The sequence below is a fragment of the Typopeltis vanoorti genome, chromosome 13, assembly GCF_054136105.1.
Source record: "Typopeltis vanoorti isolate ZY-2024b chromosome 13, IOZ_Tvanoo_1.0, whole genome shotgun sequence".
NCBI classification, from domain to species: domain Eukaryota; kingdom Metazoa; phylum Arthropoda; class Arachnida; order Uropygi; family Thelyphonidae; genus Typopeltis; species Typopeltis vanoorti.
The window spans coordinates 14652838-14680451 of record NC_143561.1 but is presented as its reverse complement, the minus strand read 5'-3'; the positions used below and the strand labels follow the sequence as shown (position 1 = coordinate 14680451).

General features: G+C 35.3%; 1 protein-coding gene across 3 annotated transcripts in view; it reads left to right on the top strand.

The window, feature by feature from the left end:
- Positions 1–27614, top strand: part of LOC150099944 (multidrug resistance-associated protein 1-like) — a 491400-nt gene that overhangs the window by 50776 nt on the left and 413010 nt on the right. For all 3 annotated transcript variants that reach the window (XM_090403119.1, XM_090403117.1, XM_090403118.1), the window contains one exon: positions 19301–19426. In XM_090403119.1, the coding sequence (XP_090259245.1) occupies positions 19301–19426 (126 nt within the window). The remainder of the gene's footprint in view (positions 1–19300; positions 19427–27614) is intronic.

Sequence of the window (27614 nt, the reverse complement as noted above, 5' to 3'; positions counted from 1 at the left end):
TTTGTGTGCAGTTTCTTTAGAAAGTATATTTTAGATGTTCAGGTATCAAACTGGTCTTACATTTGTCTGCAGTATTTCTCTATTTTATGTTTTAAACATTGAGAAACTGTTATCTATTTTACTGGATTTTCCCTCCCTCCATTTGAAGTAATCTGAATTCCTAAAATACTATATCAGAAATACATCTGAATTTTTTTTTAATATAGACATTAAATATGCCAAGAAATTATTCTTTGTAATTATGTGCAAACAAAGGTTGCACATGAATTAAACAAGTAACTTCATGACTTCTGCATTACTTCAACCTTGGTATATCTTCTAGGTTGAGCCTTCACTGATGAGACCTCAGAGGTTGAAACCAGTCTAGGTAGGGTCCTTCCCATAATGCATAGTATTATACATGTCCCATAATGATGTGCCTTACATTATGGGATACTAAGGCAACTGATGGGAAGTCATTAGCCTTTACATACAAAGTAGCCTAGTTGAAGTTACTTCAGGTGCAAACTGTATTGCTACACTTGAATAAAGGGTAAAACCAAGAATATAATTTCTTGGCATCTTTAACTTATAACCAAATAAAAACTTTCAACACCATTACATGTGTAGAGGCTTAAGTGCTGTGAGGACATCATGTTGGAGGCTTAATGGATTTTTTACAACACTCAAAGAAAACCACCACAGCAAATTCAAGAAAGACTTTTCTTAGAAGCAGCAGCTCTCAAAAACCAACCAAATCTCAATAAATACAGTTGCATTAAGCTTCCAAAGATTTGGGAAACACTCATCACCAGAGTTCCCACCTTACTTACATTCCAGGCCACCTACTACTGCCCTTAGAGGGCGCTCTACCTAGATAGGACTTTAGTGTCACCCACGTGGTTGGGCTTAGTATTGTTTGTTATTTGTGTATGTTACATTAATTGTTTTTGTAATCCCCGTAGATGTCCTAGTGACTAGGACGAAATATAGGAAGTATTAAATTCTATTTTAATTCTTTTTGAGTGTTGTAAAAAAAAAAAATCCATTAAGCCTCCATGATTTCAACACCATTGGTTGCCTATTAATCACATGTTTTAGTTTTTTCACAAAATGTTAGATATGAAATTTTCTTTTATAAATTATTGTTGGCTTGGTTGGCTAAGTAGTTTAGTATATCTGCTCTCTAGCCAAAAAGCTGCAGTTTCAAATCCCCCCTGTGGGCATGGATGTTAGTGACTCTGTGAAAATACTAGTGGGGGTGGTGGATAGTAGATGCTGTTCATAGAGATGATGCAATTCGCTGTAGTCAGAGGATTGAGTGGTGGAGATGGCTGTAGAGCAAGTGCCCTCCCTCAATGAGTCTGGGACTGCCTGGAGGTGTTAAGTAATTTATCTTCTGCCACCATTATTACACCTGATCTCTTATTTCAACTTTTAAAATATTGGACAGTAATGGACTTGATGAATTATCTTAATCATGATTCTTTCCTTTCACTTTGTTTTGTTATTGCAGTACTTTATTACAACTGTATAAATAGTTTTTGATTAGTTTGACTTTTCTTTATTTAAAATCTTGATTTTTATCTTATCAAACATTTCATGTGAATCTGTAAAATGCATGAAGTGACTGTTATTTATTCTATTGATATTTTCTAGTAGTTTCACTGCAAGTATTGTATTTATGTAGGAAACCAGATCCTAAAACATTACATGACCTCCAAGGAGTCCAAAGACTCAGAGGGATGGCATCCTACTCTACAGCTGTCTCTCATGAACTGCATCTACCATCTATACCAATGCCATCCACTCTCATCACTAGTATTTTTAGACAATTGCAAACATCCATGACAAGATTTGAATCTGCAGCCTTTTGGCTGGAAACTGGATATTCAAGGAATTAATTTAGTTCCTTGAATATTTGCAGATTTTCAAGGTGGCTGATAATAGAAATATTTCTCTTCCTTTATATTTTAATTCATTCTGTATTTTTGCCTATTTCTGTCCCTATTTATAGTTTCTTAATGTTTATTTGATCTAAATCTTCATCTGTCACGTTTTCTGGTAATGTTTTTTCTTTGTACAATTTGGCATTCTTCACAACATCTTTATTTGAGTAAGGATAAGTTTATGTATTTGCATAATTCATTACTTTGGTTTCTAATCTCCATATTTCTTCTGTGTGTCATAAGATGTGTTTAAGCTGTGTTTGAATAGTTATTCCAGATTTAGTTTTATTTCCTTGATTTTCTTACTAGCTTCATTTAAGCTTTTACATCTGCTTTTTTGTCATTAGTTTCTTTTCAGATGTTCTAAAAATGTTTTTTCTTTTGCTGATATCTTACTCCTGTTTTTTCTTTTGCTGATATCTTACCAAGAAGCCAATCTCTTAATTTTCTTTCCAACTGGTCTTTTTCTCCCTTTATATAAAGCTTTATATGCTGCTACTTGATATTTTAAGATTCCCAACTTTGATTCAGTTCTGTTTCATTAATTTTACTTTTATATTCTTTGTTAGTGTTAGTTTCTTCCTATAACAGTTCTATGTAAACTTTTCTTTAGTCTTATTTTTTGTTTCCCCCCCTTCTTGGAATAATTTTTTTCCAGTAAGTAATGCATGATCATTTCCTATAATTTTACAAACATTTCACTAGAAAGTAAGACTTTTACTAATAGATTTCCTTTATCGTTATTTAAGTTTACTATCAATGATGATTATTTTACTTGGTGTAATTTGTTTCAACAAATTGATGGTATTATGATGGGCAGGCCTATATCACCTGCTTTAGCTGATAACTTTATGGAGCATTTAGAGCATCAGATTTCTAACATTTCTCCTTTACTTCATATTTGGCTGCTTTGTGGATGATATCTTTGCAATATTGTTTTTCTCTGAAACAGAACTACTCCAATTTCTGGATAAAATTAACACTTATGCACCTACATTAAGTTCATTATTAAACAAGAATCTGACAGGTCTTTGCTTTTGGATAATTTAATGCATCATGGACTGCTGGTACTATTGAATTTTCTGTTTATGTGAAGCCATCTTTACAGGCAGATATATCCATGCATCTTCATCTTTCACACAAAAAAAGTATTATCAAAATCTTAGAACAAATTGTGCATGCTCAATGCAGTCTTACATTAGAATTAAGTGAAACTTGCTCTAACTTAATGGATACAGCAAAACCTTAGTACAGAAAACAATTATCATCCTTCTCCCAGATTGCAATGTTATGTTAAAAAGATCTGCATTTCCTACTTTAAAAGAACTTCTGAACAGATAAGGATTCTTTGCAAATTCTATATACCAGCTTGGAAGTTATCATCCTTGCCACTTGTCAAAGACATATTAGCTATCCTTACCTGGTGTTTATCTTGTCATCTTTATTACGTTGGACAGACTGTTTTGCTACAATTAGAATCCAAGAACATGAAGATTATAAGATTTCTGGAATTGGAAGGTTTAGGCCTTGCTTCTCATGCCATCAATGCTTCTTTACTAGAAGCAAAGTTGCTAACACTACAGTAGATTCAAATTTGATTTTCTATTTGTGAAACCTAGGTCATAATGTTAATCAGATTGTATACCTATCTGTTTTGGGAAACAATTGCTGTTTAATTTTTATTATACAACTATGCTTATGTCTCGGGAAGCATTTCCCACTGTATGGCTATGACCAACATGCATGATCTGAACTCTTTCTTGTGTTCATAATTTAAATATTGTGTAGCCAATTTTTCTGCTTTTTCTCTGAATGAAGCCCATGACATTGAGTGAAATGAATAATAATTCATCTAGCTTTCTTACATGTGTGAAGCCTTTATTTAAAATGTCTATCATCTTATTAAATGTGTAGGGCAGTTCCTATATCAGCTGATGTTAGGACATGGATATCAATTATTTCTTCAGGTGTGATGTTTCTATTATTGTATAGTCTCTTGATAAGTTCCTTAAATATTCCTGTTTATTTTTTGGTTGGTGGAATGTTTATTCTCAATTCATTGTGTACAAAACTGCAGTAACTTAATTCCAATTTTATTTTCGACAGGTTTTGTTAAATATTTGGTATATTCCTGGTATTGTTCCCAATTTGTGCTTTTTGATCTATCATTTCTGTTGGTTTTATTTAGTTCCTTGTAATTCTTTTGTAGAATGCTTTGTTTCCTTTTCAGGACTATAAACATTTAAATTTGGTTTTTTCCAACCAGTTCTCAAGTTAGTTGGGAATAGATTGAAACATTGCTAGAAAAAGCACCTCTACTCAGACTTGAATCTGACCAATGATCAACAATTTACAACAAAGAAAAGTTATTTTTTTTTCAGGGTTTCAGCTTCTGTAACTATTACACAGCCAGCTTTTGTGGTATAGCAGCTATGGTCTTGGAGCTAATTTTTTGAAACTTAAAAGCTCCATGTTAGTACTCACATTCATGATCAACTGAGACTTTGACATTGCAAAGGAGTAACTGTCTGCTTTGCACAAATCTCACAATCATTAATACTTGTGTACTAGAAGAATCAGGGTGAAACTATCAGCAATATAATTCCAATTCTGTGCTCTAGTTAGTGAGAAGCTATCAAGCTGGATTGTTCCATGAACATCACTTTACAAAGTAAAGATTGTCATTAATCTACCTGATCAAAACCAGAAGGGTTGTGGATAACCAAAAATATAAATAAGGAAACTAGAAAAAAATGCAAGTGTTTAGTCTAACAGATAAGCTTAGGTGTTGACTGTTATTCATGACTAATTTTTTAATGGTATTAAGGTACAATTTAACTGTACAAGTGTTTACTCTGATGTGGATTTGAAATTCAGCGAAATATAAGCAGTTAATAAAACATCTTTTGACAAAATTGTTGTTAATACCATTAAAAAGTTAGTCATGAAATGCAAATAAGAAACTGCTGTTATTTCTTATATAACAATGGAAATAAGATTGTACATGCTAGAATAAATCTTACTAAGAACACTTGCTTAGGGAAATTCCTCAGTTTAAGACTGAAGTAATTAATGCAAATAACAATATAATAGTGATGCAACACTAATGTTAAAGCAGTGAGAGTGATATGTTAAAACACCCAGGATATATGGAGCACCAGAAATTCACAAGGCACACCCTTATGCCCTATTGTGGATAGTGTAAACAGTTCTATATACAAACTAGCTAGATATTTAGCTAAGCTACTAGCCACTCTCACAAACCATCCTTTGTTAACAATTCTGCCCACCTAAAGTATTTTAGAAAACCATAACTTTAAACAGTTCAGACTTAATGATGTTTTGATATCACCTCACTATTCACAAATGTACTGTTAATTGAAACCCTTAGGTTATTAGTCACTTCCTCCCTAATATATTTGAACTGTTTAAATTCACAGTATGTGCATGTTATATTATATGGAAAGGCAAAATATACAAACAATTAAATGGGACAGCAGTGTGCTCCTCCTTTAGCCAACCTCTACATAGAACACTTAGAAAAGCTAGCCATCAACACAGCCGCTCTCAAACCAAGTCTTTGGCTATGCTGTGTGCTTACTATTTGGCCATATGACCCAGACGCACTGCACACATTCTTAGTGTATTTAAATAAACGCCCCAAAATCCACTTTACAACAGAACTGGAAGCTAATGATTGTCTGCCCTTCCTGGATAAACTAATTGTATGTCTTCCAGATGGTTCCTTATCATTGCTGGTTTATAGAAAACTTGCACATACAGGGAGATATTTGCCATCACCCATCTCAACAGTATGGTATCCTAAAAACATTAATCCACAGAACTGGTGATTTGTTTCAGTTACAGTGCTCTCACTGCTGAACTCACTCATTCACATCACACCTTAACCAATGGCTATAATCCTCATAAGATAAACAACATTCCAAATACTCCCAAGAAATCCCCCATAGAAGATTACAATAAAACTACCATCCCATTCATTCAAGGCATATCTGAAAAGATAGCTAGAGTGATCAATAAAAATCAGCTTTGCATGGTATTTAAACCATATGTCAAATAGGTAACTCTCATCAGTTCACCCAAGGACAGAACCTCTTGATCACATCCAGGGGTTTATGAAGTTCCCTGTTTGTGTGATCGAGGTTACTATGGACAGACAGAATTGTGGACATCCACCTCAGTGAACATAAATTCATCTGGCACTATTGCTATGGCAAGGTCAGGTCTAGCAAAACAGCAGTGGTCTCAGGACAAACTTGTGGAACTCCACTTCTAACCTTTGTACTCCATTACAATATATAACTGAGAACCATCCCCCTAACCTGATATCCAAATCCATATGCAACTTAAAAATGAATTTGTTAAATGCTGGGGGGGGGGGGGGGAAATGCTTTTAACTTTTATCCATTGCTCTTTCCTTTCTTTTATGAAAGGTAGGTAACTAGACCACTAAAACTGCATCCTTTAACAAATCCATGTTGGCCTGCATATATATTACCCTCACCTGCCCAATTCTATATAAGTTCTTACAAATTTCTCAGATCTTAACAGTTAAATATCTGCTTTGTCTGTCTTCTCATATTTCTGATCCTGAAGCATGAGGTTTTGTTTGTAGTCATAAATGATTCGTTTTATATAACGAAACCTGTGGTGAATTCATCACTAAAAAATACATACTAACCACAGTAATGACTTTAATTCATAAATATTTTATCCCAAGTATCTTGGGACATCATCAGTACAGTAGTTCAAACAATACTAGGAATAACATACAGTTTGGCACATGATTACAATGGAATCTCAATATGCGTGCAGTAACGTGTTATAGAAATAAATTAAATATAACTGAAAGACATTTAACTGTTAAAAACTGACTTGTTAATTAGCTTTGGTATTGTCTCCCTCTTCACAAACATTTTCCACAAAGAAACAGTAGAATTAACTCAAATTTCTTTCTGATATAGTTGAATTATTCAAATTTGTTATTACATCTGGTCACTTCACCTGGAAAGGTCAAATTTACAAGCAAGAAGGAACAGCAATAGGATCTCCTTTATCACCAAACTTAGCAAACCTGTTTCTAGACCATCTTGAAGAAAAAATATTCACTTTTGAACCTAAATCAAAAATTTGGTTACAATATGTCAACAACATATTTGCAGTCTGGGATCATCTTGAACAGGAATTGCAACTATTTCTAGATAAAATAAACCTTCACCCTCGCATCAACTTTATGCTAGAAAAAGAATCTCCACAGGGTATCTCCTTTTTTGATTTACACATTCAAAGAAAAGATGGTTCCATTGCCACTTCTGTCTATCGCAAGCCTACATTTTCAGGTTTCTACATTCACAATTCTTCTGCTCATCTATCTCAAAATTTGACATCATTAAATTGCTAGTTTCTAGAGCACACAAATTCTGCTCCTCTGAAGATTCTCTAAACCAAGAACTAGAAATCAAAAATACAGCCATACTAAATAGATATATAATCTTAAAACACAAAAAATCATCAGTCACCTTCCTACACATCAACCCAGACAAGAAGTCCATAGGATTCTGATACCTTACGTCAAAGGCATCTCCATCTTTCAAAAATTATGAAGAAATATAATTTTGCCACTACTTACAACCCTATCAACCAAATCTATAACTTGTTACCTTCTCCTAAGGACAAACTCTCACCCTTTGATATTACCTGGTGTTTATGAGATCCCATGCTCCTGCAAATTGTCTTACTTTGGTCAGACAGGTAGGTCTGTTCAGAAACACATCTCGGAACATCAAGACCACAGTCTTCTCAAACCACAGAAATTTGGCCTCTCCCAACATGGAGTTGAAAATCCGAACCATAGGATCCATTGGGAGAAGTCAACTTTCACACAAATGTTTTATATAAATGTTCATATTTATATAAAGTGCTGAAGCCCTACTATACAGACCAAATTTAAATTGCAACAATGTTCTTACCATTCCTAAAGTATGGGAAATTGTCATACAAAATTGTGTAAAATAATCTTTATATATAATTTTTTTTCCAGTTATTTAATTTACTTCTATAACATGTTACTGCATGCATATTGAGATTGCATTGTAATCATGCACCCTAACTGTGTTATTCCAAGTATTGTTTTGAACTACTGTATTGATGATGTCCCAAGATACTTGGGATAAAATATTTACAAATTAAATAGTCATTACTATGGTTAATGTGTTTTTTAGTGATAAAGGATTGTGGCAATATCTGCTGCTCTTGTTTTACCAGGCCCAACAAAGTGAAATAATTGGAGCAACTATGGACAAGTACCTATAATAAAAAAAAAAAAAAAAAAAAAGTATATTTGTGAAATAGAGGAAGTGATTGAGAAGGATTAAGGAAGGTCAGTCACAGCTGTCCACTGGCAAATAGTGGATCCCTCCCCTAGATATGGAGTGCAGCTGCAAGAAAAGCAGGGCAACCTGATGAATAGTCCTGGACTAACAACAGCAACATTGCTATCAGGAGTAGTAGAGCAGCTTTTGGCAAGGCTTCTCAAACCAAAGCACTACAGTGATATGGTATTTAAATAAGCATACCCCTGGGACAATTGCCATAGTGATTGTCCACCAGGTAAGGTGTGGCTGCACAGACATTGCTCCATGTCAGGAATGCTCTGTTATAGAGGATTGATGGTAGCCTGTACCAACTTTAGAATAGGAGGTAGCAACTTCTAACACCTTACCTAGGAGTCTAAATGCCACCAATGGTATCCTGAACATTATAAGAATGAGCCCATAGTATTAAAGTACACATTGCTTGAATGTTCAAGGTTCATAGCTTCTCCAAATCATTTGTCACCTTAAAAAAAAAATGAACACAACCAAACAATATTGAAAATTGCCTGGTTATTCTTCATTTGAACTTTGAGAGATTTATTAAATCAAAATCAGATATTAATACCCTTACCAGGCATGAAGTAGACATGGTTGCCCTATAAGAATATTGCCATTCATGGTTCACATTCTTCTCACTAATAAACCTAACCAAAGACATGCCTGGCAATCTATGCAAAAAAAAAAAATCTAGAATCTTTGGACCATTCATTGATTTTTTTGACTGTACAACAACTGGCCAAACCCTGCACTTCCTCAGTCACCCCACCTTGACATCCTAGGATTTTAATCCTCAGTATATTATGGGAATATAATCTGGACCTGCCACTGACAAATTAGAGAATAACAGCCTTTATCTCTACCTATAACCTTCAAATCTAAGATGGGATCAGAAAACCCTTGACCTTTATTTCATCAATGTTCCATACCACCACTAATATGAAACTCCTATCAAGTACTACTGCCTTCTTTTCCCCATTACCAGCATATACCCTGCCTAATTACAAGGGTGGTCTGAGAAGTTCTCAGCCTAACAATGAAAAAAACGAATTTATTAAATTTATTTTTCAACATAATTACCCTTATGACTAATTATTTATTCCAGTGCCATTATCCCATCCCTTTTAGTGGTTCTCAGTAAGATCTGCAAAATACCCCTTTACAGCTGTAATTGCCTGTTGATTCAAAGAAAAATGCTGACCAATGAGGAAGTGTTTGTTTTTGGGAAGAGATAGAAGTCAGAGGGAGCCAAATATGGGGAATAGGATGGATGTTGCAACAATTCATAATGCAGATCCCTTAATTTTCCTATTGCCAGAACACTTATGACAGGTGCATTGTTCTGAAGAAAGATTTTTTTCTCGCAGGTCTTTTCTCATGAAATTTTTTCATCTAGTCTAGTTAAAAGATCAGAATATTTCATGTTTGTTTTATCCTTTTCAAGATAATAAACAAAATGCTTTTAGTATCCAAAAACACTGTCATGACCTTTCCTGCTGATGGAAGTGACTGTCTTTTTTTGGTGCTGAACAACTGGCTTTTGTCCACTGTTGGGATTCTGGTGTGTAATGGTGAATCAGTCAAATCCATAGTAACAAATCATTGCACAAAATCATTTTTATTCTTAAAATGCTCAAAGTGCATTTTTGATCTGCTGTGAGCAAGTGTGGCATCAATCTTGCACAGAGCTTTTTCATTTGCATTTCTTCATGCAAAATATCCTACACATTCTTTTGAAATGCCTATAGTCTCAGCAATTTCACACTTTGACTTGCTGGTCATCCAATACCTTATCTTGCACTTGATCAATGATTTCTGGTGTTATAATTTTTGGACATTCTTCACTTTGATCAAGGCTGGTATGGCCACATTTCAGCTCGTCAGACCATTTCTTAATTGTCAAAAACGAAGAGTCCCATAAACTTTTATGAACTTCGAATGAATTTCTTTTGGTATTAAACCTTCTTTTACAAAGAATTTTATAACCACGCAATACTCAGTTTTATGCATTTCAAGGGATACAGACACTTTTGCTTGAGACAGCTATACAAAACTAACTACTTGATAGAATGATTTGCAATTTCACATGGATGCTTATGACAATGTACTAACTTAGGAAAAAAAGTCTTTCCGATAGTGTTGCCATTTGTGGTTGAGGCAGAGAATGTTTTGGACCACCCTTGTACTGTAGGACTAAATCCATAGAATAAATGGCTTCCTAATACATCGACAAAATCTCAGCAATGTAAACTGGTAATTTCATAGTTAACTAAAAAAAAAAAAAAAAAAACACTACATTTCTCATAGCATTTGACAAGAAAAACATTGAAAGAAAACTTGGAAAGATGCACCATGCTAGCCAACTGAAAATATTCTGGCAGGATATAGAAAAAACACATCCAGATATTGCTTCTGTCCTCTTAAGGTCCTTGACTATACAAGAGACCACTGGCATGGAGAAATGAACTGCAACTTTACCACATCAAGTCACAAGGCTGGGTCATTACTCTGACTGGGAGACATTAGTATTTAAAACAGAACCACAGGAAAAGTAAACCCTATCAGTGTTGCAAAAATCTTAACACAAAAAGTTAAACCCAAAATTTCCCTCAGATACTGAAAAACAGCCATTTTTAGAAAAGTTATGTCCTACATCTATAGCAAACTTTAATCCAGTAACAAAGTGAAATTGATGCAGCACTTTAGCTAAAATTGATAAAGCTCCTGGCAATGATGGCATCCTTTCAAACTTATCTTGGCCTAAGCAAAATCCTGACTAATTTTTTATCCTCAATAACCTGAAACTTTTGCATGAATCAAATATAATGGCCTTGCCAAAACCTAGTAAGTCAACTGTTATCATATGGCATTGCTCTTTATTCCTTAAACTTTTTGAAAGGATAATCTCCTATTTCTTCAAAAATAGGAGCCATCTTACCTAGTTAGCAGAAACTGCTGTTTTTGCAACTAGGTAAGATATAGATAATTAAGTTCTGTGACCTCCAGGGAAGTCTCAGCACTTGGATTTATATAATCCCAGATAGTGCCATTGATTTAGTTAACTTAACTCTCAGTATGTATATAGTTCTGCTCATTAATTTTTTGTATATTTTTCTCCATACACTAAATATTATACAACAATATGGCCTGGAAATATGAACAGAAAAAACTAAAGTCATTGCTTTTCATGGAGAACCCTATCACAGTAGCATAGCTAGGGGGGGTAGAGGGGAGGTCCACCGCAGGCAGAACTTTGAACCTTTTTGAACTTTTGCAGTTAATTCTAAAATAGTCTCGAACTCGGTTCCAAATATTGTAATACTACTGCAAATTTTCCTCACAATTGCTGTGAGTGTTGCTGGTTCTGAGGAGTTTTTTAAATAAAATTTAAGAATTACCTACATTACTATGAAATAACTTCGCCAATGTCATAGATTTTGCTAACAGAAAAGCAAGAAAAATAACATTTTAGAATGTAGAAATTGAAGTTTTATTTCAAAAATAAAGTGTTTTAATTTATTTCCCTATACATAGTTTTGACACTTTTTTGTAGTATTTTTGGTGTGTATTGAGAGGGACAGCAAACTCTGGGACCCCTCCCCCTGGCAGAAACTGCTCTAGCTATGCCACTGCCCTATCAGAAGTAAAATAGTAATAAATAATAATTGAGCAAATTAGTTTACAGCCTAGGTATTTGAAATTATCTTACATAAATGAAATAGATAAAGTTTGTCATCTTAAAATCAATAAAAATGACTGGAGTAATTAACAGAACCTTTAAACCTAATTACGTACAGAAACACAAGACTTGGTATAGGTTTGGCTATTGCTTTGTAGACTATTATATGGTAGTGAAATATGGACCTTTTGGAGAAAGATATACAGAGAATTCAGGTAGCAGAAATGAAATTTCTTAGAAAAACACTAACCCTGTTAGATAAAAGAAATAATTAAATCTTAATTTCATAACAGACTTGGTGATTAAATATAGGAAAAACTGGCTAGAAATAGCAAGAATGCAGGGAAAGATGACCAAAAAAAAAAAAAGATCTTAACATAAGCCTAGAAGAACAAGAAATAAGGGATGACCAAGGACTGAGTCCAGAACAGGCCACTTGGACTACAACCTGGATAGGAAGATCTTCTGTTTCTTGTCTCAGTAACACAATTATGTTGGCATGGTACTTAATTTTTCTGCAAGTTTTTTTGAATATGTTGATGCCAATCTTCAAATCTGCTAATTTAGCATGTTCCATTAGCTAACATTCACTGGTTATCTGATTAAAATAGTGGAGGGCATTCATAACCATCTCTCAAGAGCATGTATGTGATTTCATTGTTATGCTTTAAGTTTCAAACTGATACAGGCATCCATGGAGTTGCAACTCATTGCAGGAGGCTCATTCTAAATTGATTGACTCCATTAACTGTTAGTGCTCTCAACATTATCAGGCAATGCATTCCACAATTCAACCACCTTCCATGAAAAGCAACTATTCCTTACCCTCTTAACTTCCTTTCATTACTTCTAGGGATAGCACCTTGTTCTTGCTAGTTCCCCCTCTTCTATCAAACAAAAGAACTCCCCCAGTGCCAACCCTGTAACTACCTATAACAATTTAACTATAGAGAATACAATTTGACTTGTTCCAAATTGTCAGTCCATCTTGTTCATTCAGTAATCAGGGATATCTCCTCAGGTGAGGATTAGACATAAAGTTGAAGCCTTTGATGGTTTTCTACATTCCATAAAGGCTATGTACATTCTTCCAAGTTATCTAGCTTTGAGATTCATTTCCTGCTGATTCATATCCAAGATCTCAGTCAGCCTCATCTCGCACACACACAGCTCATCATACCGTGTTTTAAACACATTCAAACTCTTTGCAGACACCACATTCTCAGGCAAGGCATTCCAATCATTCACAACTCTGCATGAAAAAAACCTGCCTCTCACTTCCCTACTCACACCCTCTTTATACAGTTTCCAGGGATGACCTTTGGTTCTCCTCTGATCTCCCACTATTCTCTGTAGAGCTTCTCCACCATTGATCTTATAACAACCCCTTACCAACTTGTAGGTCTCTATCATATCTCCCTTCTTCCTCCTGTCCACCAGACTGCAAATTCCATCTTCTCAATCTTTCCTCATACTCAACATTCCAGAGGTCAGAAACTACCTTAGTCAGTCTCTTTTGGACCCTTTCCAACATCTGTTCATCCTTCTGAAAACCCAGTGACCAAATCTGGGCACAATAGCCCATGTGTGGCCTAATCAAAGCCTTATACAACAGAACAAGAATCTCCCTACTTCTACATGTCAGTGTCCTCATCATTCCCAGAAGCCTGTGTTGTCTTCACAATTTTGATGTGTCCTCTAAATTTTAGATCCTTATCCACTATCACCCCCTAGATCTCTTATTTCCTCTACTTCCAACAATATATTCTTACCAAGCATAAATTCTGCATCCCATCTTTTTCCAAATTTTAAAACCTTGCATTTTGCAACATTGAATTTGCATCCCCATTTCCATGCCCAATCACTCAATCTATTCAAGTCTTCCTGTAAGGCCACAACATCTTCACTACTTCATGGTTCATCCTAACTTTGCATCATCTGCAAACAACTGAATATCTCCATCCAAATCTTCACCTATTCATTAATATACAAGTTCCAGTAATGGACCTAAAACAGACCCCTGAGGCATTCCACTAGTGACTTTCCTTTTCCTGGATATTGCTCCCCCCATACACAACTTGTTGATACCTATCAGATAGCCAGTCTCCAATCCAATGCACCAATCTAATATCCAACCCATCTGCTCTAGTTTGACTGTCAACCTATCATGAGGTACTCTATCAAAAGCCTTTGTGAAATCCAAGTATATTACTGTGTATCCTTTTCCTCTCTCCAAGGAAGCAGTCACTTTATTGTAATAAGTAGATTACTAAAACATGATCTCCCTTTAGCAAATCCATGCTGTCCATCAAAGATAATACCATTGTTATCAACCCAACTCTGGATCCCAGTTCTCAAGCTTCTCCAACAACTTAACCATAACACCTGACACAGGCCTATAGTTTGATGCTTGAGTTTGATCACCTCCTTCATGAAGCGGCACAATCTTGCCCTCCTTCCACTCCCTAGGAACTTGACCAAGTGCAAGACTCATATTAAAAAAATGTCAAGGCAGGTGTCAACTCCCTGGCACATTCTTTCAGAATACGTGGTAATATATTATCAAGTCCCACAGCCTTATTAACATCTAGTTTATTGAACTCCCATACACCTCTCTCACCTACAGTCAGTCTCTCCTCCCCATCATGAACTGCTATCAATCCCTACATGAAGTTGCATTCACAAGATTGAAAGATCTTTATGAACTGTTCATTAAGTATCTCCACCACACATTTTGCATCAGCTGTCTTTATACCATTTTCTCCAATCAATATCATCCTTCCATAATTATTCTTTCTTTTTCTGGCTACATATTGAAAGAATTCCTTAGGATTCTTCTTGGCTTCATTAGCCAACTGCTGTTCATACCCCTCTTTAGCTACCCTCACCAACCAAGTCACCCTCATTGCTTGGTCTTTGTAGACCTCATGGAATTGGTTATTTCCACTTCTCTTATGCTGCCTCCACAATGTCCTTTTTCTCTGTATCGCATGCTTAATCTCTTTATTCATCCATCTCGCACCCACCTTATTTAACCTTCTCACCCTTGGAATACATTTAGACATTTCATCTACTAAACAGTTTTTGAAAATCTCCCAAGCTGCATTGATCTCTTTTCTAGCTAACTCTTCATTCCACGCTACACCTGCAAGCTGTCTCCTGAGCGCTTCATAATCACTCCCCTTGTAGTTCCACATATACCCTTTTCTCACAGAGGTCCTTGCACTGCTGGAAACCACCCAGGTAATCACCTCATGGTCACTCTCACCAATTGGTGGATGATTTGACATCTCATTTATAATTACATCCTCTGAGATGACCAAATTCAAGACCCTTAATCCTCATGTGCCCTCATTTACATACTGTCTGAGGTAGTTATCCCTCAAAAACTCGCTCATTTTCTTTACTTCCAGTTGCTATCTCATCATTCCTGTCTTTGCCATAATTAAAATCACCCATAATGATCACCCTTTTCTTATTTACTTGGCTAATTTGACTACATTTCATTATCACCACCATCCTCATTACCTGGTCTATCACAACATCCCACCAAGTATTTGATTCCATTCACCTCTATCTCACACCATACTGCCTCATAACCACTGGTACTATTTCCCTCTTGCATCTCTACTTTATATGGACATAACTTTCTCTATCATCAATGGCACTCCCTCTCCCTTTTTACCCCTTCTGTCCTCATGAAACACATCACACCTTCCCATCTCTATTCCTGTCAGGATGTAATCCTCTTCAACCATGTCTCACTTATTCTGACAATTTTTGGGTGAACAGATGCAATTAGTGCAACCATTTCATCTGCCTTGTTGCTTATACTTCTAGCATTTGTATACAAACACAACAGCTCATTTCTGGATCTACAGCTAGTTCCACTGATATCACTCACTTGATGTGATCTCTCCATGCTCAACTGAGGCCATTTCCCTTTCTGCTCATTCATTTTAAAACAGTTTTCAATTCCAACTGTTTCCTCTTGATCCCTGGTCATCCTATTCTTTGCCTGCCTACACATGCTCACCTCCTCTTGGAGCATCTACCTTTCTCATGCTGTGTACCCCTGTCCACCCTGAGCCTATCTTTTTCCCTGCTCCTCTTGCACACCCATTCTCATTTTCTATACTCATACCACTCACTTCCCCATTCATAACCACCTCTTCAATCTCTCCTGTTTTACTCTCCTGCTCTTCCACATCACTTTTCACTCGATCTGATTCATTCTCTCTATTCACTTCATTACCTTCCAGCAGCAGTCTCTCCAAGCAATTTGCACCATAACCACTCAAATGCAGTCCATCACTCCCATACAGCTCACTTCGTCCCTCAAACTCATTCCACACATTAACAAACTGTACTCCTGTCTTCTCAACTGTCATAGCACCTGAAATCATTTCAGTTGGAAAATGTATGATAGTTTCTGCTGATTTCAGGAATGGTAGTGTGCCTGTTATTCATATTGCTGCCTGCTTAGAGAATTATTGGAAATGCTTTCATAAGCATTTGGTTAGAGATCTAATAGAAAACTTAAATTTTTGAACAGCTTTTAGCTGAACAAATAAATCTGAAACATTGCTTCATTGCCAAGAAATGAAATCACTGCCTCTTTTATGGAAGAATATAAATGGTAACTTTTTGTGATACCCACCTATAAGTTTTTTTGTAAACCTATAGTATCTTTAGCTCACTCTCATACCATAGTTTGTAGTCCCTAAAACCTACTCTGGAGACTGAACATTGTTCAACTCTTAACCTCTGATATGCGTGGCATGATTCTCTCATTTGATAATGGTTGCCAAAATTTATTCAGATTGGGCAACATCATTTTAAGATGTTAGATTTACTATATCAGTCTGTTACCATCTTTTGTAGAATCCTTTCCTTTCCTTCATGGTTATATGGTGATTGACATTCATTATTAAAAATTATGTAAACTAATTAATTTTTAATAATGGATCTTCTTTAGAAAGGATAGTTTTGTTCATTTCTCATTTCCACAAATATATAATTTGTTCATTTGGAGAAAGGATTTTCTGAAGAGCAGGTAAGGGTCGACAGGTTATGGTTTGAATGTAGTATGGCAATGTTTATTTTTGAAGTCTTGTATGTACTTCATAGATATTAATTTCACTATAGTTATTTGTGGAAAGAACTAGTGTGGTCTGACAATTATCTAGAAGTTGTCATTTGGCTAACATACACTTTTATTAAAAGTGTGCAGAGAATTATTAGTTTTTTGTTATTTGCTATGTTATTTTATTAGCCAAACATTTATAAAGCTACAATAAGAATTTCAATCTCCTCCATAAAAATTCCATTAAAAACAAAAGGTTACAAGAATGCCATAGCCATACCTTATATTAGGGGCATTTTGGAAAAAATAATACTTAAATACAACATAAAAACAACCTTTAAATCCCCCTTGCAAAATTAAGAAATTTACTTTACTACTCCAAAGATACTCTTCCATTCCTTGTCTGCCCAGGTTTAAAAAATTCAGTGTACCCTATAACCTGCCTTACATAGGGAAAACAGCACTCACCATCCCAATCAGAGAAGATGAACACATTAAATACCTGCACTTTAGAAAAAACTGCCTTATCAGACCACACACAATTATGCTCTAAACATGCCACAGAATTGACTGGATAGGGCAGCAGAACTGAGAAATAAGCTTAAAAGTCATCCCAAGTTGTATAAGGAGAGCAAAGAAGTTCTTTGCAAGGAGTGGCTGGAGAATAAAATGCATTATCTTGAGAATGGTGATAGGGGAAAATAGTGAGACAGTTTAAGGCTTGGTTTAACACGTTTTGTGAGTTGCATACTAGGACCTCTCCTCAGAATTAACATTAGACCTCCAGTGGTAATGACAATGTAAAAATCAATTTATCTTTTCTAAGGGAGGCAATGCTTCCTTTACAGTATATAATGATGCAGCTTCCTGTTCCTCAGTTTGATTGCTAGTTCTTTCATAAACTAAAATGTCCTAAGAGTGCAAATTATAATCTCTAAGTATAAGTCTGAACTTTGAAACATTCCTTGTCATCCTAACAGCCTGACCAGGAAATAATTTTTTATATTTACAGTTTTAATATTACACATTTTTGGAAAATTTGGAGAAAATAGCAAATCTAATAATATTGAGAAACACCTGCTGGATTTCTGTTCAGGACAGATTAGTCATTACTAACAGCATCTTTCAACACAACGTGCACAAATTTACATAAAAGATAAATTTTTAATTGGTCATTGATAGATGGTCTTTATGCTAGTTCAGGATACAAGAGCATATAGAAGATCTGAAATTGGAAGCGATTGCTTAATTTTGAGCAGGAAAAAAATTAATATCACATTGAACAGAAAAAAAAAAAAAATTTTGAGTGCTTTCAGAGGTGAACAATAAATTAAAGAATACAAATATTATAGAAATTTGAAAACAATCCTATCTTGGAAAAATCACTTCTAGACTAGAGAAAAAAATGGATTCAACCAGAGGCACTTGATGTTCCATGCATGGATAGAGGAAGTTGCTAGCAACTAATTATTTGCTATATGGGAAAACAGAAAATTGTAAGATTTGCAAACTGTATATAAGTAAACAAGTCTTGAGAAGACTGAGAATATGGTTTTCTAATATCAAGGTGGCAAAATCTCATGTTGTTCACAGGCACAACTTATCTCACCTTGACAAGTTTTACTTTTGTACATATTGCAGTCATTGCCTTTACTTTTGCTGAATGATTTCTAGCATTGCATTTGAATCTTTTGCTGCTTAATTCACTTTGCTTCTCTGATCATTCTAAACCAATCATTACTGCCATTTTATCCAGTTGGTTGCCAGTCTGACTTAATCATTTCCTTAATGTACTCTAACATTTTGTGCACCCTTGTCATATCTCCATACATGCATTTTTAGTCTCATTTATTCTCTGCTAGCGTCTTGTTACTTCCACTCTTATTCTTCTTGCTTCTAACCACAACTCATCCCTCTTACTTGATTTCAGCTCGGTTTTCATGCCTTGTTTAGCATCATTTTTGAGCATGTTCATCTTTTAAATCCATGCATCTCTTCATTCTTCTCACTGTTATATTCCTTGTCTTTTAGTATTTACATGCTTGCAACATATACATGCAACTTTTTTTGTTCTTCATATTTAACTGATGGAAACAATATCATGCATGTCTGTATAGTGCTAAAGTAGAAATGTTGAATTAGTTATGCCTATATATTTATCTAGTTATGCACTTTTTCAGATAATCTTCAAGTTTTGTTTTGATTTATTTTTCAGATCCTAAATATACTTTTGGCTCTCATGCATGTGATAATGCTGGCAATTGTTGCTGTTAAAGATGTCCAGATAAATGCTGTTGACATTGCACAGCTTATTGCACCTATAGTGGAATTCATTACCATAGTGAGTATTTCTGAAATAATTACATCTACTCAGTTGATTTCTTTTAATCTTAATCTAAATGAAGGGTAAACACTTGCTGGGAAAAGCATTTAAATTATAGCTGTTAGTAGGATGAGAATGTATCAACTCTGACTTAGTGAACTTCTGCAGGTTGAAAGATAATTATCTAAAGCAGCATAATAGAAGAATCAAGATGCCTGGACATTAGATCTTTTATTTTGAATGAAAGGTATTAAGATGGGAAATTGGAATCTTAGATAGCTTTCAGAAATATTAAGGGTAGAGGAAAAGAAAGTTTTGGAGTTCAATGTGTGAGAGGAAATATTTGGTTTATTGATGCTAAATTACAAAAAGTTTCACTATAATAAGATTTGCATACAATAGGATTTAAGTATGCTGGTACTTGGGATTCATGAATGGGGATATCAGTTTAGAATTAAGCATAGTCATGCATTTTGGCCAGAGAAGATGAGAATACATTGCCTGATAGAATGGTGAGAGCAAGAATGGTTAATGCATTTAAGGAGTGGTATGATAGACTTCGTTTCCTAGGAGGGACCTCCCTCTGAGTCTTGATAGACTTCTTTCTTAGAAAGGACCTCCCATGATGAGTCTTTTGACTCCATGGAGGCCTAAATAATAATCTATTGGTGGAACTTCCTTCTACTAAAGGAAAGAGGCCAATGATATTAGGAGTATTTAGTAGCTAATGTTGATGGGCGCCTCACAAATTTGTAAAGGTTATCTAGGGAAGTGCTACCATAATTAACAAGTGAAGCTAAGGAAATTTTTGCTCCACTATATAAAAACACTCAGGTTACTGTTTCAGGACTAGATTATTGAATGTGGTCTACAAGGAACTTCTGATTAGGATGGTGTTCAAACAGCAGCTAATTAAGCTAACTAGTGATAGCTGATTTGGATGGTTTCTTAGTTACCTCTCAAATGATCTTAGTTGGTTATCATCTAACTGTAGTAGATATGGTATTGCATAGTTATAGGGAGTAGGAGAACAAGAACTCATTTCTAGAAACCATAACATGATTAGAGAAATAAAAATTTTTGTATAAGTGGAGTGAGTTACCTAAGTGGGTGGTGAAAGTCAGAAGGTACAGAAACAGTAGTACTGAACTTACTCTATACATTAAAAATTGCATACTTTTTTCTTCATTTCTGTTCTCCGTTCATTTTCTCCTAATTATACAATTTTTCATCTTTTGCCACATCTCAAATCCCTTTCTTTTGCATTCCAAGTCATTAATAGTGATTTCCACTTATTTGCCTTGCCATACAACCTAGAAACATTTATTTGCCACACTGAATGATTGAATACTCATAATTGAAATACTCACATTATGGAATACCATTTTTGACACATCTTGTGAACTTTCACTCATTTACATGTCAACTGTTTTTTTAATGTATATATGTTACAAATAGTTAATTTCATTAACCTTAGTAATGGAAAGGGACAAGAACTTAACTTTTCCACTTGACTGTTACTTTTGTCCATCTGTTTTCCCAAATGTTCTAGTCTATTTTGCACTTCAATACATTCTAATGGGGTGCTTAAGGGTCAAGGCTACATAACAGAGGAGACCTCCACATGGCCTTTAAAGGAAAGGAATGCAGAGAACTGATCAGGGCTATTGGCCTAATGTCCAATCCTCACCTTCTCATGGTGCACCCTGTTAGGTATCTACCTGGATACTGAATGAACGAGGGATGGGCTGGCAATTTGGGATTTAGCTGACCAAATTGTATTCTTATTGGCTTAAACCAGAATATGAAATGATGGTACAACATGACAATTTCATGCCAGCTTGGTGCATTGCTAGGTTAAACAAAGGGCCCCCATCATTTTGCCAGGGAACCAGGGCAAACAGTCAGCTACTGGAACAAATCCTAAAACACACCAAAGTTAAAGATCAGTATTATCAACATAAGAAGCCTGATTAGCTGAAGAATTGGATCAGTACCAGATCAACATAATAGCTGTGACTGAAACAAAAGGCAAACTGGTGATCTTTCTGAGCAATAAATAAAAAAATGTTATATTCAGGCAACGACAATCAAGGAATAGGCATAATATTCAACACTAAATGAGGCTAATCTTCTTGAATGGCAGGCAGTCTCAAGAGTGATGTGGGCAAATATCAAATCAAAATGGGAAACTGGACAATGAGACTTATTTGTACCTATGATCCTACAGAAGATTCTAAGGTAGAAGTGGAGGAATTTTTTGAGGCTTTAAAGAAAGCAACTGACACAATGAAAAAGGAAAAGTTGGTTCCTTGTTGAGGATCTAAATTGAGTAGGAAATGATTGGCAGACATACAAAAATATTTTGGGAAAATTTGAAGAAAAATTTGAAGAAAAGAGCAAAGCTAATAATACTTGTTGTATTTCTGCTTAGGACATGGACTGGTTATTACTAACAGTGTTCCAACATAATGTGCATAAATTCACATGGAGAGAAGAGGCAAGGAATAAGAAAAGTCATTGACTATGCTATTGTTGATAGTGATGTTTTCTCCTTGGTGCAGGACACCAGAGTGTATAGAAGATTTGAAATTGGAAGTGATCACCATTTATTCTTGAGCAGGATAAAATTAAATTTCATATTTAAAAGAACACCAACTTTTAAAGCAAATAAAAGTTGAGCACTTCTCGGATGTGAAGTGTAGGCTAAAATACACTTATTATTCAAGAAAAAAAGGAGTTTGAGAACAGGAATCGAACCTAGATTCAGTAGCAACCACTAAAGAAAACACTGATTTAGCCAGAGGCATCTGGTGAGGTTGTCTACAAGGATAGAAAAATCAGGACTTTCCATGGTGGACACATGAAGTTAGAGGCAGTAAAGGAAAAGAAAGCATGCCAAAAATTTCTGATAAATAAGTCAGCTTGTGCGTTTAGAGGATACAGAGACAAATTTAAAAAAGCTAAGCAAGTTATAGGAAGACTTCTGTATAAGAACACAGAAAATATCAAGAAAGTTCCAAGATAATCTGGAGGTTGTTGAAGCTGAAATGGAGGAGAGAGTGCTGTAAAAGGAATTAGAGATGATAAAGGTGACATGAAAACGGGAGAAAAAGATATCCTTGTAGTATGGAGTAATTACTTCAAAAAAAAATTGCTAAGCAAAACAATCTATAAAAAAAACATTCAGTAGGCATGCAGCCAGGAATACATATCCATACTTGAAATAGAAAAAGCTATGAAAAGCCTGAAATATGGAAATGCAGCAAGAGTATGTATTAAACCAGAAATGTTAAGTATGGAGGTATAAAATTCTTAGTGGTTGCACTGCTTAATTCAGATGATTAGAGTAGAGTTCTCATAGTACCCATATACAAAAAAGGGAAATCAAAATGAATGGGAATTACAGGTATTTCCCCTATTGAGTGTTCCTTGTAAGATTATGCAAGTATACTTAAGAAACAGTTGAGGATTGTGGAAGAGAAGCTAGCTGAAAAACAAGCTGGATTCAGGCCACATAAGACTATCAGGATCAGATTTTCACTTTATGACAAATAGTTGAGAAATCATGGGAATATAACAAAGATCTGTATTTAAGTTTTGTAGATCTGGAAAAGGTATATAACAAGGTGCCAAGAAAGAGAAGAGATTCAAAACTAGTTATATGGTATTAATGGGGGAATTATATCAAGCAGTACTTTATTTGAATTGTAAGTCAGCAGTTAGAATGGAAGTACCAGAAGATGGTTAAATGTGGTGTCAGACAAGGATGTAAATTATCCCATCTGTTATCCATGATTTATATGGATCACCTGATATCAAAATTTGGAGATATTAATCTTAGTTTTTTGCTTTATACAGATGTTATACTTCTAAATATTGCTGCAAGTCTGCAAATTTCCCTGACTAAATTGAATAACTGTTGTAATAGATGTAGTATTGAGGATCAATAACAAGACAGACAATGAAAATAGGTAAAAGCATTGAAAATATCAAGTGCATTGTGAATGGAGAACAAGTAAAACATTTCAGTTACATGGGCACAATTTTTAGTGAAGATGGTAAATTGTTTATGGAAATAAACAGCACCAACAAAGTTGATATGGTAGGAAGTCAACTGAATAGATTTATATGGAATAAGAGAGAAATTAGTCAAAACACTAAATTAACTATATACAACAGTGTTCAAACCGATTTTAACTTATAGATCTGAGAGCTAGGTCAGAAGTAAAACATTTGACCAAAGACTGATGAGTCCTGAGAAAGATTAGGGGTATGAACAAATTGCATCAATGGTAATATCATATTAAAAACAAGGATAGGAAAAAAATTGACATTGTCAGCATAGAGGAATTCTTTAGCAGACCTAATCTCAGGTTGTATGGTCACCTTAAATAGGTGAGAGGAAAGATTAACAAAACAAGTAGTCTTTGGCAGGAAGAAGTCCCAGACAAAGACCAAGATATAGGTGGATTGATATGGTAAAAATCTGATAATATTGGAGTCTTGAGATAACACTGATTTGGAGGAAAATTGTAGATAGGAAGTTAGTACTACATGAAAAATTTACATTACTATCATACCTATACACCCCCCCTTGAAGGTATGCCTGAAATTTGATACATTCTAATATTCATTCTGGGGTGCTTAAGGGTCAAAGCTGTATAACTGAGAGGAGACCTCCACATAGCCTTTAAAGGAATGCAGAGAACCAACCAGGGCTTCTGACCTAATGTTCAATCCTCACCTTCTCGTGGTGCACCCTGTTGGGTATCTACTTTGATACTGAACGAACGAGGATGGGCTGGCAATTTGGGATTTAGCCGACCAAATTGTATTCTTATCGGTTAAACCAAAATAAAAAATGATGGTACAACATGACAAAATTTCATGCCGGCTGGGGCGTCACCCGGTTAAACAAGGCCCCCGTTGTTTTTGCCAGGGAACCAGGGCGAACAGCGAAAAGTCAGCTACTGGAACAAATCTGAAAACAAACCCCAACTCAACATCACCAGAGTTAAAGATCGGTACTAGCAATGTAAGAAGCCTGAATGGCAAAGAAATGGAGCTAGCTGAGGAATTAGATAAGTACCAGATCGACATAATAGGGGTGACTGAAACAAAAAAGACCAAAACTGGTGAGATCTTTCTGAGCAATAAATACAAAATGTTATATTCAGGCAATGACAATCAAGGAAAAGGAGTAGCCATAGTATTCAACACAAAATACAAGGCTAATCTTCTTGAATGGCAGTCAGTCTCAAGTAGAGTAATGTGGGCAAATATGAGAATGGGGAACTGGACAATGAGACTTATTTGTGCCTATGGTCCCACAGAAGGTTCTACTAAGGTAGAAGTGGAGGAATTTTTTGAGGCTTTAGAAAAAGCAACTGACACAATGAAAAAGGAAAAGTTGGTCCTTGTTGGGGATCTAAATAGTAGAGTAGGAAATGATTGTGAGACATACAAAAATATTTTGGGAAAATTTGGAGAAAAGAGCAAAGCTAATAATAATGGCAAATATCTGTTGGATTTCTGCTCAGGACATGGACTGGTTATTACTAACACCATGTTCCAACATAAAAATGTGCACAAATTCACATGGAGAGAAGAGGCTAGGAATAAGAAAAGTCTCATTGACTATGTTATTGTTGATAGTGATGTTTTCTCCCTGGTGCAGGACACCAGAGTGTATAGAGGATTTGAAATTGGAAGTGATCACTATTTAGTCTTGAGCAGGATAAAATTGAATTTCATATTGAAAAGAAAAACATGTAAGAAAGTTTTAAAGCAAATAAAAGTTGAGCAGCTCTCAGATGTGAACTGTAGACTAAAATACAGAAATATTATTGAAAAGAAAATGAAAGAGTTTGAGAACAGGAATCAAACCTTGGAGATTCAGTGGCAAACTCTGAAGGAAACATTGATTGATTCTGCCAGAGAGGCATGTGGTGAGGTTGTGTGCAAGGATAAAAAAATCAGAACTCCCTGGTGGACACAGGAAGTTAAAGAGGCAGTGAAGGAAAAGAAGAAAGCATATCAAAAGTTCCTGGCAAATAAGTCAGCTTTTACTCTTACAGAATATAGAGACAAATGTAAGAAAGCTAAACAGTGTGTAAAACTAGCTAAACAAAAGTCATGGGAGGACTTTGGCAAGAATATAGAAAATAAATATCAAGAAGGTGGCAAAATATTCTGGAGGTTGTTGAAGAAGCTTAGGAATGGAGGAAAGAGTGCTGTAAAAGGAATTAGAGATGATAAAGGTAAAATGAAAACAGGAGAAAAAGATATCCTTGAAGTATGGAGTAATTACTTTGAAAAACTGCTAAATGAAACAAGCAGTGATGACAGCACAGTGATAAAAAAACACTGACCAGGCATGCAGTCAGGAATACATATCCATACTTGAAGTAGAAAAAGCCATCAAAGGCTTGAAATGTGGAAAGGCAGCAGGAGTAGATGATATTCGACCAGAAATGCTGAAGTATGGTGGTATAAGAGTCTTACAGTGGCTGCACTGCATAGTTCAGAAAGCCTGGACAGAGGGACGAATTCCCGATGATTGGAGTAGAGCTCTCATAGTACCCATATATAAAAAGGGAAATAAAACTGAATGTGAGAATTACAGAGGTATTTCCCTACTGAGTGTTCCTGGCAAGATCTATGCAAGTATACTTGAGAAACGGTTGAGAAGAATTGTGGAAGAAAAGCTTGGTGAAGAACAAGCTGGATTCAGGCCAAATAGAGGCTGTCAGGATCAGATCTTCACTTTACGACAAATAGTCGAGAAAGCATGGGAATATAACAAAGATCTGTATTTAAGTTTTGTCGATTTGGAAAAGGCATATGACAAGGTGCCAAGAGAGAAGCTATTCAATACGCTGCAGTTATATGGTGTCAATGGGGCATTATATCAAGCAATACTTAGTCTTTATTTGGGTTGTGAGTCAGCAGTTAGAATTGAAGGAAGTACAGGAAGATGGTTTAATGTTAAATCTGGTGTGAGACAAGGATGTACATTATCCCCTCTGTTATTCATTATCTATATGGATCACATTATGAAGGAATGTGGTATTAAACCTGATATCAAAATTGGAGATGTTAATGTCAGCTCTTTGCTTTATGCGGATGATGTTATACTTCTAAATAAATCCGCTACAAGTCTGCAAGATTCTCTGACTAAATTGAATAGCTGTTGTAATAGATATGGTATGAAGGTCAGCAATAAAAAGACAAAGACAATGAAAATAGGCAGAATCATTGAAAATGTCAACTGTGTTGTGAATGGAGAACCTGTGGAACAAGTAAAACATTTCAGCTACTTAGGCACAATTTTTACTGAAGATGGTAAACTAAATATAGAAATAGACAACAGAATCAGCAAAGCTGGTATGGTGGGAAGTCAATTGAATAAATTCATATGGAATAAGAAAGAAATTAGTCGGAACACTAAATTAGCTGTATACAAGACTGTGTTCAAACCAATTTTAACTTATGGATCTGAGAGCTGGGTCAGAAGTAAAACACTTGACCAAAGACTAGAGACCGCAGATATGAGAGTCCTGAGAAAGATTAGAGGTGTGAACAGATGGCATCAATGGCAATATCATATTAAAAATGAGGATATTGGGAAAGAACTTGACATTGTCAGCATCCAGGAATGCGTTAGCAGAGCTAATCTCAGATGGTATGGTCACTTAAATAGAATGGGAGAGGAAAGATTAGCAAAACAAGTGTTCTCTGCCAGGTTAGCAGGGAAACGACCCAGAGGAAGACCAAGATATAGGTGGATTGATACGGTACAAAGTGCCTTAGACGATAGAAATGTAAGATCTGATAATGTTGGAGTCTTGACAAGTAACAGACTGATTTGGAGGAAAATTGTAGATAGGAAGTTAGTAATGATGTAATTTTTTCATGTAGTACTGTCATATCCTGTACACCCCTTGAGGGTACATGGCAGGAATTTGATGATGATAATATTCATTCTTTGTATTTTTACAATATACAATTGTCATAAAATTTTCAGTTCATAAATAGTTTCAATCTGCTATGAAAAATGTAATTTTTGACTGCCAAGCTTGATCTGCAAAGAGCTAAACCAACAGAATTAAAATAATAAACTTAATTACTATATGAAACTTAGTCATGAATGATAATGTATCCAAACAGTACACCATTATATTTCTCAGCATGGATCAAAATA